General features: G+C 42.5%; 1 protein-coding gene across 1 annotated transcript in view; it reads right to left on the reverse strand.

The window, feature by feature from the left end:
• Yap1 (Yes1 associated transcriptional regulator) overlaps positions 1-17,121 on the reverse strand; it is an 87,981-nt gene that overhangs the window by 11,976 nt on the left and 58,884 nt on the right. The window contains 1 exon segment of the mRNA XM_038321493.2: positions 6,814-6,995. Within this exon segment, the coding sequence (XP_038177421.1) occupies positions 6,814-6,995 (182 nt within the window).

A 17,121-nucleotide genomic window follows, 5' to 3' on the forward strand; every position in this document is an offset into this window, starting at 1 on the left:
AATACGAAGATCAGCGATCTGAGGAGGGGGCGGCCAAGTCAGCCTACATTTTCTTAGAACAGTTGTTGTCTTTGGTTTCGCTTTGGAAAAACATCTGAATTTAGATACTACAAGGCACTCACGGTGAGCAAGTTAACAATCAGATGTTTAGGGTGGGACAAGCTTGTGAGCTGGAAGTCTAAAATGCAGAAAATAAAGAACAACTCTAAATTACATATTCATATAAATAGTCTGCCTTGGAGACAGCAGTCTGGATCAACAATCAAAAATGGCAGAACCAGTCATTTTCATTGTTCAACTCTAAGCCAGGTGTGTTGGGACTTGTTTGCGACCCCAAGTCAAGGCCAGCCCGTCTCAAATATAAAAACAGACAGGGGGTCTTGTCAGCCTCATTTTCCAACTCACTTTTAAGTCGTAGGGTATTATTTCTAAACTAAACCCATTAAGTTGGGTTGGGGATTGCAGCCTAGTGGTAAACTCTTGGGCTATCACACACAATGTCTTGGGTTCAGTTTCCCAGACCCACGAGGTAAGAGAAGAGGGATTTTACTTCCTACTAGCTAGACTGAACCCTGGGAGTCATGCACACTCTACCAGATGACCCCAAACCACGATAACTCTTCTGATTGACAGAGTATGCCGTGTACTCAGGACCATGAGGATTAAACACTTCTCAGGTCTGGTGAGCGACACCACAAACCACCTACAGTCAATGTTCTTAGGACCACACACAGGTTTCACAATGGTTTCTGACATTGGTCTTTTATAACTTGGGCTCAAAGCAAAAAAGAAAAAACCAACAACAATGACAACAACAAACAAACAAACAGAAAGCACCTTATTGCTTCACCCCCTTAGGAGAGACTTCAGTTAGTAAAATGAACAGAGTGAACATTAGCAGTGTGTGGGAGGTGACTGTGGCTCATCTCAACCCTGTCTCACTACAGTCCTGGAATGCTAGGAACTGACAACATAGAACAGGCTGGCCTCGAACTTGCGGCAATCTGCCTGTCTCAAGTGCACCTCCATCCAAGTTCACCTTTCCCCTTCCATTTTTACAAATGCTTTAACATGCCCACCAACAATACAACTTAACCATGGGGAAACCAGTCAAATAAATCTAGGATTTATGAAAAAGTAGGACTTTCCAGAGAAAGAGCTAGTGCTGGGAAAAGTGTTAAAACAATTTGTCTGCTAACTTGACAGTTTTGGGATGAGGGAAAGACAAACTCCTTGCTATTACTAAATACACAGGGAAGAAGTGTCTTTGGCAATTGGGTGAGACTTGGCTTCAGAAACAGAGCTTTAACTGATAGAGAAGGGGAAGGAGCAAGGATCTCACTGATGAAGAACAGCTCACCAAATGCAGAGGCCAATGACCACACCACAAACCATGAGGGAGATCTCCACTTTCAGAAGAGAGGGAGGGCAAAGTCCTCCCAGAAGATGATGTTTTCGCATCCCTGAAGGGCCTGGCGGCACAAGCTAAACTGCACTCACAGGCCTCTGCAGCTGAGAAGCAGCGCGCCGTTAGAGACCCGGCTAAGACATGTGCACATACTCAGAGCAGAGATGTTGACAGAGCTACAGCTTCTTCTGGGTTGTGGAAATGAAAACTTAAGCTCTATGTAAGGACAATTTCCCTGAATCCTGTAAACACACTGTAATAAATCATGTGACGAGTTCCATATTTAATTATGAAGATCTAAAAAATGCCTTGAAAACCTTTCTTTCGGTATGATTCACACCACATGCCTTGAGGGTTTTCATTAACCCACAGGGACATAAGTACAAATGTCACAGAACCCCAAATACAGACATGATTTGTTAACCTCATCAAAAGTACTGCAAGGTTTTTGACTTTAGCAACTTAAAAATGCTGACAGTGCTGGTACACACTTGTAATCCCATAACTCAGAAGACAGAATCCTAAAGACTTCTAGTTCAAGGCCAACCTGGTCAAAGCAGGCAGTTCCAAGACAGGGAGACCTACATAGTTAAAATCGTGTTTCAAAACAAAACAAAAGCCACCAATACACATTCTAGAGTCTGGTGCCTGCTGACACCCTGGCACACAAGGGCTATCAACTGTGAAGGAGCCACAGCTACTTCTCCGTTCACATGGTGATGACAAACCAAGCAATAGCTGTGAAGTTTGCAAGTCTTCCTTTCCCACGTCCTCGTAGACTAGTGAGCACCGTCTGGCTGACATGGCTGATTCGATCCTCTCGTATACCTCTCGGGAAGTCACCTTCATTTAAGATCTTTCCGCCAGGTATGGCAACACACACCTTTAACCCAGCACTTGGGAGGCAAAGGCAAGTAGATTTCTGGAGGCCCCATCTACAGAGTTCTACGGCAGCCAGGCCAATACAGAGAAATCCTGAAAAGCAGACACACAAACAACCCTCAAAACCAAGTCTTCCCTGACCACTGCTGCATGGTGCTTTGGCAAGCTGAGTGCTCTGAAAGGGCAGAAGAAGGGCCTCGGGGGCCATGACCCTTTCTGACCTCTTCCTACCCATGGTCAAGGCAACAGAACTTTCTCCTGCAACACAAACCATGAAAGTCCAAAAAACATTACCCCTCCCCCAATTCTTCAAGGAAAGTGGTCTCTAAGCCCCAGAAAAGGCCTGAGACCTCACCCCAGGAGTCGTCCTGATCTGAAGGGGCTGTACCAGAACTGCTGGTTTATCAGCACTGCGGTTTATCTTCCTTCCAGTGCTCACTGAACTGCAGTATAAAACTGTTTTCCCTGGGTCTTTGGGCTGCTATTTCTGAAGACTGCTGGGCCATGAAAAACACTGATTAAATAAATAGACTGCGCTTTCCTCCACTGTTCTGGCTTTTGTTAGACAAGTAATAGCCAAACCCCTTATGCTAATTGAGAAAAGTCAACATTCTCTTCCCTACATGATATCTTAAGGTCATGGAAAAAATGTGTAGACAAGAGAGAAACACGGTTGTTTTCAATCCACAGACTGCACCATCTCAATCGAATATACTGATTGACAAATTCACAACCAACAGTATGTTGACAACTAAAACATACGTAGCCAATCATTTTGTTTTCAGGAAGGGTCTCATCTAAGTATCTAACTTGCTCTGTAGCCAAGGTAGGCCCTGAGGTCTGATCCCCCTGTCTTCACCTCCCAAGTACAGGTCTGTACAACCATGCCCACAAAACCTGTATTTTAAATCTTTAATATGTGTAGTGGCATTTTCAAAAATTATCTCAAATATTTTTCACTCTCTTACTTGTTTTTTTTTTTTTTTTTTTTTTTTTTAATGAAGGCATTTATGAGATAGAGAACAGAGTTCAGACCAAGTGTGGTGGTGTACACCTTTAATCCCAGCATTTGGAAGCAAGGCCAGCCTGACTCAAAAATTGGAAGAGAGAGGGAGGGAGGGAGGGAGGGAGGGAGGGAGGGAGGGAGGGAGGGAGGGAGGGAGGTTAGAGTTTCTTTTCTTACAAAGTTAACTGGTCTCTGAGGATGATATCTGACGTTATTGCCAAGGAATTCCCCTGGCAGTATATCATTCTGGTAGCCCCTGCCTCTACAGCCAATCCAAACACTGCATTCCCTTTGCTTATTAGCCAGAGGCGCTCCAAAGACCCCCGAGATGTTTGGCTGCAGTGTGGCAGCAATCCTAGCACTCGGGAGGCTGAGGCAGGGGAGCCACAGAAAAGCTGAAGGCAGTCTGAGTTATATAATACAGTGACTCCTCAAAGAAAAAGCGGGGGGTGAGAGTGGAGCAAAGTTAAGGGAGCATTTTCATGACTGCCTTCTGCTCACCTAAGAGGGTACATGGACCCTGTAGCTACAAATTAATTTGAGTATTATAAAGCAGAAACATGCACAATCCACTTCAGTTTCTAGAACAACAACTATTCCCATGGCTCACACAGGAGTCTGTCAGGCAGAAGAGCAAACCATGTCAATACTGGGTCCCCTCTGTGACTGTGCCCTGGAGCTCCTCGTGGAGAAAGAGACCTGAAACCAACTGGGCAGAGCTCGATTTCCTCTGAGAGCTTCGGCATTTACAATGCCTTCCTTCAGAAGGACCACTGAGAAAAACTTTAATTCATTGTGATTTCCAAGAACAGCCTGCAAGTATATAAACTAACAACTTTCTTTGCTAGCTCAATTTACGACTCTTTTAAAACATTAGGAAAAAGAGATAAACAAAAATTTATTTTAAGCTGCTCAAACAAAAATCATTACACATTTGCAGGCTGGCAGAATGACTACTGACACATACTGTGTGTGCACTAGGAAGTCCTGAGAGTCTCCAAAGCCACACCACACACACACACCCTGAGAGGATTGGCAAGGTAGAGAGTCCTCAGTCCCTTGGAAAAGCAATGCTAAGTCTCCTGGGAGAAAGATGATTCAAACATATTCACTCTGGCTCATCTCTAGAGAGGACAGGGCCAGGAACACGGTGTCTCTCCTTCCTATTTAGTTGTCTTTTCCCCCAATGCTAGAACATCATATAAGAGCCTACCTGACATTTGGAGCATTTGCTGTGCTGGGATTGATATTCCGTATTGCCTAAGAGTAAAAAATAAGACGGATAAGAATTACTGTAAGCCACATGGTTTGGCTGTGTAGGCTGATTATAAACTGTATCCAGACATCTCACCATAGCACAGAATTCCCAAGCTACCCAAGAAACAGCAGGCTAAGAAGGACAGGAGCCAATGAAGTCACCACAGAACAGACTGGCCCTCACAGTCGCAGCACTGAGGACAGACAGCAAGACTTGGAACCAAGACAAAGGCAAAATTTAGTAACAGTCAGGTAGGCTCTTTGCTTCTGTGTTAGAGGAAGCGGGAAGAGAGAACTTTCAATGTTTCAGTGATAAGACACAGCTGCGGATGGAAGTTCACAGAGGCCTTAGGATGTCCACAATTTACAGACTGCTAAATAAAATAGTCCATTAGCATCAGAACAGAAATCTGTCCCTTCAACACGAGGCAATAGTAGGTAGCAGAGAAAAGTAGCAGAGGTCAACCAAAGAAGGGGGCCATTCTGTTCAGGACCCACCACCCAAGAACAGTCAGGAAAATTCTTTAGAAGCAGCAGAACTGGCCCACCAAGAAAACCAGGCTAATTGATGTAACACAACAGAGCGAAAACAGAACATTTCTTGACTTTAAAAATGAATGAGAAAACATTGACATTATAAATTAAGTGAGCTTCTTATTATGAAAGTTTCTTAATTTTTGGTAGCCTACATGCATGTGGAATTGAAACTTGCATTTACTTTGCCCAATTAGTATTTGGTCACAACAGATAACAAACACACTAGGCTTTATTTTTTATTTCTTCTAACAGCCACACACTGAAATCCTTGCTATGCTACTTTGTTCTCGGTCTTTTGTACAATTGTACCCTTCCTTTCTCCCAGTGAGGGAGTGAACGGGGCGTTCTCTGCATTAGGATGCTCCCCTGTGCATGCGTTACAAATGGTTTTACAAGACCATTCTCCCATCATCCGTTGGCATAAACTTTGCCAGTCACATTTGGATCACAGGGACACATAAACAAGGACCAACATTAAGGACGAGTCTGTCTGGGATTCCATGACTCAGTTACTGTATCTTTAAGGTCAACTTTCTAGAAACAGAAGTGTAATGTAAAACTGATTTTAAATGTGCATAGTACCTCTGATTTGGAAAAGGCAGCTTAAGAAGAACAGAAACTATTTTGTGTTTGTAACATCTTGGGTGGGGGGGAGGGGGTAAACAAGACACTTATTTACAACCAAAAGAAACTAGAGAATCCAGATAAAGAAGATTCTCATTTTGTACACTCTTGACTACTGTACTATGTTACCGTCTATTCAAAGAGTTCATATACAAATTGGAAAAGATCTACTGCTTAGCCAAAGACTAATCCCCACTATCAACAATATCTTAAATACTTGAAGTAAGGTAAACACAACAAACAAAATGGTTGGGTGGGGCTGGGGCTTCTGTGAGCCTAGGGACTCACGCGTGCTAGGCAAATGCTCCTTCTGGACTACACCTCGGCCCCAACTTGTTATTTTCAGAAATTTCTTACTCAGCCTGAACACCAACAGTGTGTTCTGAAGGGAAGGGTCTCAAGCTCCTCGCCGTCAGGTCCTCCTGTCCCTCAACATGAAAACAATACACCAAAAGGCACGCGGAGTCTAAACTCGGGATCATTGTAATCTGTCTTAAAGGAAATTCTTTGCTTTAGCAATGTTGAAACATGTCATTAAAGAAAATGTCACACTGGTATACTCTCTACCAAGAATTCGTTTAAGGTACAAGATGTCTTTCCTCAGGGACGGCCCCGAGCGCCTCCACCTACGAAGCTCTGGGAAACATGGTGTCTGCAGCATGTGCCCTTGCGACAAGCATCTCGGCTTCCTTTCTATTCAAACTGCAATGACTATGGCCCAAACAGTTAATTTTCATGTGTTCTTTTATTTTTTGTTTGCTTTGAGATAGGGTCTGATGAAGGTCAGGCTGGTCTTCAACTCCTGATCTTTCTGTACTTGCCTTCCAAGTGTGGGGTAAGAGGCGTGAGCCACCACTCTGGCTAACACAGCTCTTCATGTTGCATGACCATGAGTTACAGGGTATGTAGCCTGAGGTCAGTCAAGGAAGAAGACAAGGACAGGCCAGACAGACCCTGCTTTCATAAAGCCAACATTCCCTAAAAAAAAAAAAAAAAACAAAAACAAAAAAAAACAAACAAACTAAGACAAAAGCAGAGACTCTTGTGTGAGAATGCAAAGAGCGAAAGAGAAAGGCTAGACTCTAACCTGTGGCCTCACCTGCCGCAGTAATTCTTGCTGCTTCAAGCGTAGTCTCTCCTTCTCCATCTGCAGCTGCTGCAGTTGCATCTGCTGCTGCTGGCTGGAGTTGCCCCCACCCAGGACGCTTCCCTGCGGGCTCTGGGGAGCCAAGGGTGGCGGCTGTTTCACCGGAGCACTCTGAGTGATTCTCTGGTTCATGGCTGAAAGGAAACAGAGAAGTGTCCTGAAAAAAACTAGCAAAGAATAACTTAGGTATGCAAGCAAGAACGCAGATGGTCAGCCAGACATCCTTTGGGGTCACCATGAGTATGACGGCTGCGACTCATTGCTGCCTGCGACTCATTGCTGCTGTCACAACTGTCACAGAAGCCCTAGGGCAAATGGAACCTGTATAGCATCAGAGAACAGGAATCAAAGCATATGCCACCAAAGTGGCAAGCTGTGCAAATACAGTAAGAGGGACAGCGAGGTGCTTGGCAGATAAAGGTATTTACTACACATAAAACAGGATGGAATGGCACACATCTGTAATCCCAGCACTTCTGCTGTGAGACAGGAGGCAGAGGAGGAGAATTTCCAGGAAACTCCTTGAGGGTTGGCTAATCTACAGTACGCAGGGAGAAGACGATCTCAAAAGTAAGATGGAAAGAGAACTGATGCCAAAAAGTTGTCCTCTGACGTCCACACAATCTGTGTGCATACATGCACAACCATTAGAAACAAGGTTGGAGACTTTCTATAAAAGATATGGATTCAGTGACCCTGCGTGACCCCTTCCACGTAAGCCTGCATGTAGGTAGGGTTTCGTTAACACGACCCGGAAACACCACCCGGAAAGTCAACTTCTGTCGCTGAACTCATGTAACCCATTTGGACTGCTTTATCTTCTAGAGGAACCCGTTTTGTTCACATACTTATCTCTGGGTGTGCCACTGTGGGCGTGTGGAGGTCAGAAGACAACTTGCAGGAGGCTGTTGTCTCTTCCACAATGTAAGCCCCAGGGATCAAGCTCAGCTCACCAGGTTCAGGGGCAGTACCTTTACCACCCAAGCTTCTTGCCTTAGCCATCATGGATCAACCTGACAGCATCTCTTTAAAAGTATAACAAGAAACACTTCCCAACAACATCAGGGGCAGCATGCCTGATGTTTTACAAGGACATTAAAAAGAAAGCAAAATTAAATCACGCTTTAGCTACTAGCTTCCAGGGTAAGGTCCTTGTACATCCTGCCTTATTTTGTGAGCAAACCCGGCCTTCCTAGTGTATAGTTATGAATCTTCACAGTCTGTGGATCTAGCTGAATGGCACTGACATGTACATGCCTGTCTGTGAAAGGCCCCGGTTTCAATCCCTGTGGTAGTTATGTCACCTGTCAAGTCGATGGGTCCTAGAATAACCTGGAAGACATGCCTCTAGTATTCTCTGTGCGGATGCTTCCAGATAGGCTCAGCTAATGAGGGAAGAACCAAGCTGAATGTGAGTGGCATCAACTCACAAACTGGGCACCCAGACTGAATAAAAGGGGGAGGGAGAAGGTCTGCAGGAGAGACGCAGTCTCTCATTCCGCCACAGTCATCCTCTCCAGCCATTTCCCACAGCGACGAGCAGAAAAGCCCTTCCTTCAGGTCACAGCCACAGAAGAGTACTAAACAGCACAGGAGCAGAACAGGGCCCATAAACAAGTGCGAAGAACAGTTAAGAATTAATTATCCACCAAGGAAGACATTCAAGCTATTGGTATAAAACTTGAAACAGAAACCCTACCTTCTCTTTCGTCCACCTAGGTCCTCTAAGATGTCAGCAGCATGGTGACACGAAACAAGAACATTGGAAGGGGGGGAATCAAGATCATTCTCTGTGTGAGCCAGATTTCAGCAAGACCTGAGCCATCTGTCAGACTACACAGTGGTTTATCAATTTTATTTTTATTCCTCCCTTTGTTCCTATACTTCCACCCCAACCCAGATTTTCTGTATCTCCCCCTCTCTTCCTAATTTTTTCAGTTACATTTACTTAGTTTAGATTTACTTCTGCAGAGGACTCAAGTTAGTAAAGTTACTTCCCATACCACTTGCTGCATACGTGTATTTTGGAACAGAGAATCATTCCCCACTGTCTGTTACAGATACCTTCTACTGTGACTTCACAAGTCATGACGCATACCTAGAAGCATATTTCTAGGCGTCCAAGACTTTACTTTGGATCTTTAGAAGAATTTCCATAAGCATGTAGAACCAGAAATAATACAGTGGGCCTCATGTGTCTGCCCCTCACTGCTCCCCAAGTTGTCAACCGACAGCTAAACTTGCTGCACCTCCATCTTCCCTATTTTCAGACAAACAACGCAACCCTGCACGCGCACGGCTCAAGTGAGCCCTCTCATTCTGCCTTAGTGTTGAGGCAAGATCTCTATTACCCAAGGTTACTCCTCTTTCACCTCACACCTCATGGTTCATTTTCAGTCAAGACAGGAAGTCAGGACAGGAACCAGGAGGCAGAACTAGAGATCACAAGGAAGTGTGCTTCCTGACTTGCTCAGCCTTACTGGCAGAACCCAGAACCACCAGCCTATGGATGACACCAGCCACAGCAGGCTGGACTCTTTCCCATCAATTACTAAATAAGAAAATGCTCTACAGGCCTGCCTACAACCCTATCTTCGGGCGGCGTTTGCTCAACTGAGGTTCCCTCCTCTCAGGTGACTTTAGCTTGTATCACACTGACATCAGCCATCGAGCAGTCTCTTACTGTGCACTCCAAACATCAGATGGCTCATAAGCATCAGCTGATTCTCCTGTCTCCACCCACAATCTCACAGCAGAGCACTAAGATACAGGTGCAATGCAAGGCATCCCGCCCTTCACATGGGATCCACAGAGTAAACCCGGGTTCTTCAGGCTACCGTGGCAGCTTCTACCCACTGACCCATTTCGTCAGCCCTCAAATGTAAAACTCAGACTAACATTTCAAAACACATAAGCACTAAAATAATAACAAAAACAAAAACATGATTACACTGCTCAAACCCATCAGTTCCTTATTGTTTATAGTATCTGTCAATTGGTTTTTAAAAAATAATTCGTTTAAAACAGAATCTAAACAATGTTCACAGGATGCAGCAGACACAAATCCTAAATGTGTTTTAATAAAATGATTCTTTAAATTTTCATTCTTTCCTTAGAAGTTCCATATGGTAGCAATTTACCAATCCTTCAGAGGTATTAATCTGAAGTTCTAATTTTGCCATATATCTTGATCACCTGAAATTTCGTTTGTGCTGGTTTTAAGACGGTTTAGGATGAGCTGGCTCCACAGCATCTTACTCATTCAGGCAGTAAGTCCAAGGGCATCCCGACAATGCTCATGATACCATTTTGGCTGGTGTCCTTGTGCTATGACAGAGGACCTGAGCAGCTTTTTCTGCTGGCTTTTAGTCACGAAAAGGTATTCCAGGCTCACTGTGCCCCGAACCAGACTTCAGCCACTTCTCCCACAAAGTCAATTTCACTTATATGAGGGTAAAAAGAGAATATATCCACCCCAGTGTGTCTTCATTTTTGCTAGGCCTATTCTAAAGTCTAAACAATTCCCTGTGTTCCTTCCCCCTCTTGCTGGGAGAGCAATCCTAAGGCTTCAAGCACCCTCTCACCCAGCACAAACTGCAGTTCAGTCCCTCTGCACATAAACCATGCTCGTGTGTTCTTCTACACGATAATCTACCATTGCTGTTAGTTATTTGACTGCATCACCATGCAGCCCAGGCTGGCCTCAAACTCTCAAACCTTTTGTCCCAGCGTCCCAAGTGCTGGGATTCCAGGTGTGTCTGTCTGGGCCATCGCATTTGCTTCCTCACAGTGTATGTGGTAGGGACAGGAAATTGTTTGCTTGTGATAAATGGTAGCCATGAATTCTTTCTGCTTTTAGACATCTTCTAAACTTCCCTTATTTATTCTCCATGGGTTCATAGCTTCCACTTAATAATTTTTTGTCATCTATACTGGCTATTTCTTATTTCTATTTCTGAATAGCCTACTCTGGTGTGCAGTCTAGTTAGACCACAGCACTGCCCTTCTCTCTGGTGCTGTCACACAGTGCACAGACAGCCACACACAAACACCCTTCATGTTTAAAGAGTTAATAAAGCAGGGTGTATTTTTTAAAAGTAAGCCTTCTGGGTTTTAATTGTATTGTTGGCAAAAGACCGGGGTGAGCTGTTTTTTAAAAGCTTTATTTTTATTTTGTGTATGTTTTGCCTGCATGTGCACCACAGTGTGCCTGGACAACTCAGAGGTTGCTGGGTTCCCCTGGAACTGAAATTACAGATGACTGTGAATCTCTGCGAGAGGAACACGTGCTAGTAACCTTGAGCCACCTCTGCAATCCCTAAGGTAAACTACTGATACTAGATCATTGGTGATATCTTGGACACCTGTAACTAACCTGTAGCTAGTTAATCTTTAAGTGTCTGTATTAGGGCAAGTCTGGGTAGGTCGTCTAACTATAGTGATATTTCATCTATATTTTAATAAATAAAGCTTGCCTGAAGACCAGAATGCAAAACAGTCACACTAGTCAGCCATACAAGCCAGTAGCACATATCTTTCTTTTTCTTTCTTTCTTTCTTTCTTTCTTTCTTTCTTTCTTTCTTTCTTTTTTTTTTTTTTTTTTATTATTGGATCTTCAGCTTTTTATTAGACCAGTCAGGTACCTTAGGCAGGCAAGATGAAATAGCAGCACATCATTATATAATTAAACAAACCAGCATAAACCAATGTAAGACATCTCTACCTCATTAACAAAAACACACCTTTACACAGCTAAAAGTATTATTCCGTAGCATAAACAAATGTAACACAATTTTACATAGTTAAATATTCTACAACATGGATCAAACAAACATAGGATGTAACTGGAGACTGTACCTTCGTTTCCTGGCCACCCAGACCTGAATAATCACACAGAAACTATATTAGTTATAACACTGCTTGGCCAATGGCTTAGGCACATTCCTACCTAACTCTTGTATCTTACATTTCTATTAATCTGGTAGCACACATCTTTAATCCTAGTACTGCATTAGTTAGCCAGAGGGCAGACGATGGTGATGCACGCCTTTAATCCCAGCACTGAAGATAATACAGGAACTTACTCCCTTTTTTGGTCTGAGCCTTTCGTACAGGTGAGTGGCTTGGCTGCTTTGTTTTTCTGGTCTTCAGGTTGAACCCCAATACCTACCTCTAGGTTTTTAATAAACATGGGGTATGGATTCACGATAAAGCTTTTTGCCTGTGGCTTTTTAGCCACTAGCACAGGCTGTAGCTGCACATGGGGTTCCAGCCCCACCTGGCTAGGCTTTCTTTCCTTTCTCCCCCAAAGCTCTGAGTTTGAGATTTTCCTTTTGTAGCCTGTCTGAAACATTCTCCAGCTGCCACCCAAACCCCAGAAGCACCTGGGCTCCAAACACCACAGGACTCACCTGCCCTACACTGGGTAGTTCTGCTTTAGGCAGTCCCCAAGCCCCAGAAAATCCCGTGCCAATTTTTCAGACAGCTGGCTCTCTTTCTTTCTCTACCTTAGGTAGTAGGCTCTCCCTGAACCCCATTATCGGGCTGCTGCCAAAGCAGGCAGCTGCCTTGAAATCAGTCAGGCTTTTACTGTTCTATGTAGCAGCAATAAGTCTCACATCTTCATCAACATCATTGGTAGATTTGGGAAGACAATTGGGGATTCTTAAACAGAGGAATTAGTTAAAACAGACTTTCTTCGCACATTAAAAAATGGGAGAAACGATTACAATGGAGGGATTTGGGTCTCTGTATGATAATATGCTAGAGAGTTTAAAAATGGAACAAATGAGGATATCTAATTTAGATGGGATTTATGTAATCTCAGCTTTATCATTTGTCTTATTGCTAAAAAAAAAAATTGGATAATTTGAATGCTAAGATGCAGGCCTTAGGGCTGGAGAGATGGCTCAGTGGTTAAGAGCATTGCCTGCTCTTCCAAAGGTCCTGAGTTCAATTCCCAGCAACCACATGGTGGCTCACAACCATCCGAAATGAGATCTGATGCCCTCTTCTGGCCTACAGACAGACACACAGACAGAATATTGTATACATAATAAATAAATATTTTCTTAAAAAAAGATGCAGGCCTTAGATGATTTGTGCCATGGAAGAGCTTTGAATGCTTGAGACAAGACTGGAAAAATAGGAAAGAAATTGAGTCATTTACTAAAGCCCAAGAGAAAACCTTCACAGATTTCCTACAAAGATTAACATCTGCAGTAAACACAATGATACCAAATTCAGAAGCCAGACAAACAACAATTGAACTTCTTGCTTTTAAATATGCTAATTATAGAGCAGGCTTGAGCCAGCGACCTCTGCCAGATCAAGTTTGAACCAGTGACCCCCACATGAGTAAGTACAAGGGAGGAACCACTGAAGGAGCAGGCCGGAGCCAGCAATCTCCACTGGAGCACGCTCAAACCAGCAACCTCCCACTAGGCAGGAGCAGGCCCTAATGATTTCCAGTACAGCAGAGTGACCACGGGGACCTCCAGGAACACAGTGACCTCCAGGGTGACTAGAACCACGGCCCTGACTGTACACGAGAAGCCACGATCTGAGCCTTGGATCCACTGGCACCTCTAAGACTGATCACCAGAAACACAGACAGCCCCAAATACACCAACCAGAGGAAAAGACGGTTAGACAATGTAAGAACACAGGCAACACCACAAAGAGCAACACGACACCACTAAAAACTAGTGGCCCTACAACAACAAGACTTGAACAACCAAATATAGATGAAGCAGAAGAAAATGACCTAAAAAATAACTTTAGGAGAATGTTTGAGGCCCTTAAAGAGGAAATGAAAATTTCCCTCAAAGAAATGGAGGAAAAGACAAAAAATTGGAAGAAATCAACAAATTCCTTAAAGAAAAGCAAGAAAAAGCAATCAAACAGGTAAAAGATTAAATGATTAAAGACTTAAAAACCAAAATAGAGACAATAAAGAAAACAAGAGAATTATAGAAACAGAAATTATGAGAAAATGATCAGGAAGCACAATGCAAGCATGAACAAACAGCAGAGTACACGACATGGAAGAGAGAATCTCAAGTGCTGCACACACAATAGAGAAAGTCGACATATTGGTCAAAAAAAAAGAAAAAAGAAAAAAAAAGGAATCTACCAAAACCTTAACACACAAAATCCAGGAAATATAGGACACCATGGAAAAACCAAACCTACGAATGACAGGGATAGAACTCCAGCTCAAAGGCACAGAAAATACATGCAACAAGATCAAAGAAGAAAACTTCCACAACCTAAAGAAAGATACGCATATCTTAGGTTTTCATAAAGATACAAGAAGTTTACAAATCAAATAGACTGGATCAAAAAAACAAACAAGTAAAAGAGTACCCTCGCCACTTAATCAAAACACTAAACATACAGAATAAAGAAAGAATATTAAGAACTGAAAAGGAAAAAGGTCAGGTAACAAATAAAGGCAGATCTATCAGAATTATACCTGACTACCAATGGAAACAATGAAAGTCAGAAGGTCCTGGTCAAGTCATATGTGGACATTAAGAGACTATGGATGCCAGCCCAGACAACTATGCCCAGCAAAACTTTAAATCACCATAGGACAAAACAAGACATTCCATGACAGAACCAGATTTAACCAATACCTAGCTACAAAAGCAGGCCTACACAAAGTACTAGAAAGAAAACTCCAAACCAAGGAAGTTAGCTACATTCACAAAAACGCAGACAATAAATGATCTCACAGCAGCAAAGCCCAAAGAATGAAAAAAAAACAAAAAACAAAACAAAACACACACACACACAACCAAAAAGAACATTGCCAAACTGTTTTTATGAGGCGCAATTACCCTGACAGCCAAACTACATAAAGATACTACTAAGAAAGAGAATTACAGACCAATCTTACTCATGAACATTGATGCAAAAAATTCTCAATAAAATACTGGCAAATCGAACACATCAGAAAAATCATCCACCATGACAAAGTCAGCTTCATCTCAAAGATGCAGGGATATTTCAAATATGAAAATCTGTCAATGTAATACACCATATAAACAAATGGAAAAATAAAAACCACATGATCACATGATAATCTCATTAATGCTGAAAAAGTCTTCAACAAAATACAACATTCCTTCACGATCCCTTCATGATCTTGGAGAGAGCAGGGATACAAGGAACATACCTAAACATAATAAAGGCAACATACAGCAAGCCAATAGCCAACATCAAACTAAATGGAGAGAAACTCACAGCGATCCCACTGAAATCATGAACAAGACAAGGTTGTCCACTCTCTCCCTATCTATTCAATACAGTTCTTTAGGTCCTAGCTAGAGCAGTAAGACACCAAAGGGAGATCAAGGGGATACAAATTGGAAAAGAAGAAGCTGAACTCTCACTACTTGCCAATGATATGTTTACATAAGCGACCCCAAAAATTCTACCAAGGAAATTCTACAACTCATAAACACCTTCAGTAATGTAGCAGAATACAAGATTAACTAAAAAAAAAAAACAAAAAAAAAAAAACAAAACAGTAGCCATCTTTACACAGATGATAAATGGACTGAGAAAGAACTCAAAAGAAAAATCATCCTTTATAACACTCACTAATAACATGAAATATTTTGAAGTAACTCTAACCAAAAACACCTGTATGACAAGAACTTTAAATCTTTGAAGAAAGAAATTGAAGAAGACACCAGAAAATGGAAAGATCTCCCATGCTCTTGGATAGGTATATTAACATAGTACAAGAAAAAATGGGGCCGGGCGGTGGTGGCGCACGCCTTTAATCCCAGCACTCGGGAGGCAGAGGCAGGCGGATCTCTGTGAGTTTGAGACCAGCCTGGTCTACAAGAGCTAGTTCCAGGACAGGCTCCAAAGCCACAGAGAAACCCTGTCTCGAAAAACAAACAAAAAAAAAAAAAAAAAGGGAAGTACACTTGGGCCCAATGGCACAGGAGACCACTTCCTAAATATAACCCCAGTAGCACAGACTCTGAGAGAAACAATAAATGGGACCTACTGAAACCGAGAAACTTTTATAAAGCCAAAGACACAGTCAAGGGGCTGGAGAGATGGCTCAGAGGTTAAAAGCATTGCCTGCTCTTCCAAAGGTCCTGAGTTCAATTCCCAACAACCACATGGTGGCTCACAACCATCCGAAATGAGATCTGATGCCCTCTTCTGGCCTGCAGGCATACAGACAATATTGTATACATAATAAATAAATATTAAAAAAAAAAAGACACAGTCAACAAGACAAAACGGTAGGCTACAGGATGGAAAAAGATCTTCACCAACCCCACACAGGACAGAGGGCTGATCTCCAAAATATACAAAAATCTCAAGAAACTGGTCATCAAAAGAACAAATAAATCCAATAAAAAATGAAATAAAGCCCTAAACAGAGAACTCTCAACAGAGGAATCTAAAATGACTGAAAGATACTCAACATCCTTAGCCATCAGAGAAATGCAAATCCCAATAACTCTGAGATTCCATTTTATACCTGTAAGAATGGACAAGATCAAAAACACTGATGGCAACTTAAGCTGGAGAGGATCTGAGATAAAGGGAACACCCCTCCATTGCTGGTGGGAGTGCAAGCTGGTACAGCCCCTTTGGAAATCAGTGTGGCAAGTTCCCAGAAAATTAGAAAACAACCTACCTCAAGACCCAGCAATGCCACTTTTGGGTATATACCCAAAGAATGCTCAATCATACCACAAGGATATGTGCTCAACTATGTTCTAACAGCATTGTTTGTCATAGCCAGAACCTGGAAATAATCTAAATGACCCTCAACCAAAGAATGGATAAAGAAAATGTGGTACATTCATACAATGAAGAAAAAAAAAGGCAATGACATCTTGAAATTTGCAGGCAAACGGATAGCTCTAGAAAACATTATATTGAATGAGGTAACCCAGACCCAGAAAGACAAATATCATATGTACTCACTCATAAGTGGCTTTTGTACATAAAGCAAAGAAAAACCAGCCTACATTTCACAATTCCAGAGAACCTAAACAATGAGGACCCCAAGAGAGACATACATGGATCTGAACGACATGGAAATAGAAAAAAAAAAATCTCCTGAGTAATTTGGGAGCATGGAGACCATGGGAGGGTAGAAGGGACAAGAAGAAGGAGGGAGAAGAGTGCAGAAAAATATATAGCTCAGTAAAAACAACAATAACAACAACAACAACAACAACAACAAAAAACACAAAAAGATTGCCCAATCTCTATGCA

Source organism: Arvicola amphibius, chromosome 3 (genome assembly GCF_903992535.2).
Source record: "Arvicola amphibius chromosome 3, mArvAmp1.2, whole genome shotgun sequence".
Taxonomy (NCBI): domain Eukaryota; kingdom Metazoa; phylum Chordata; class Mammalia; order Rodentia; family Cricetidae; genus Arvicola; species Arvicola amphibius.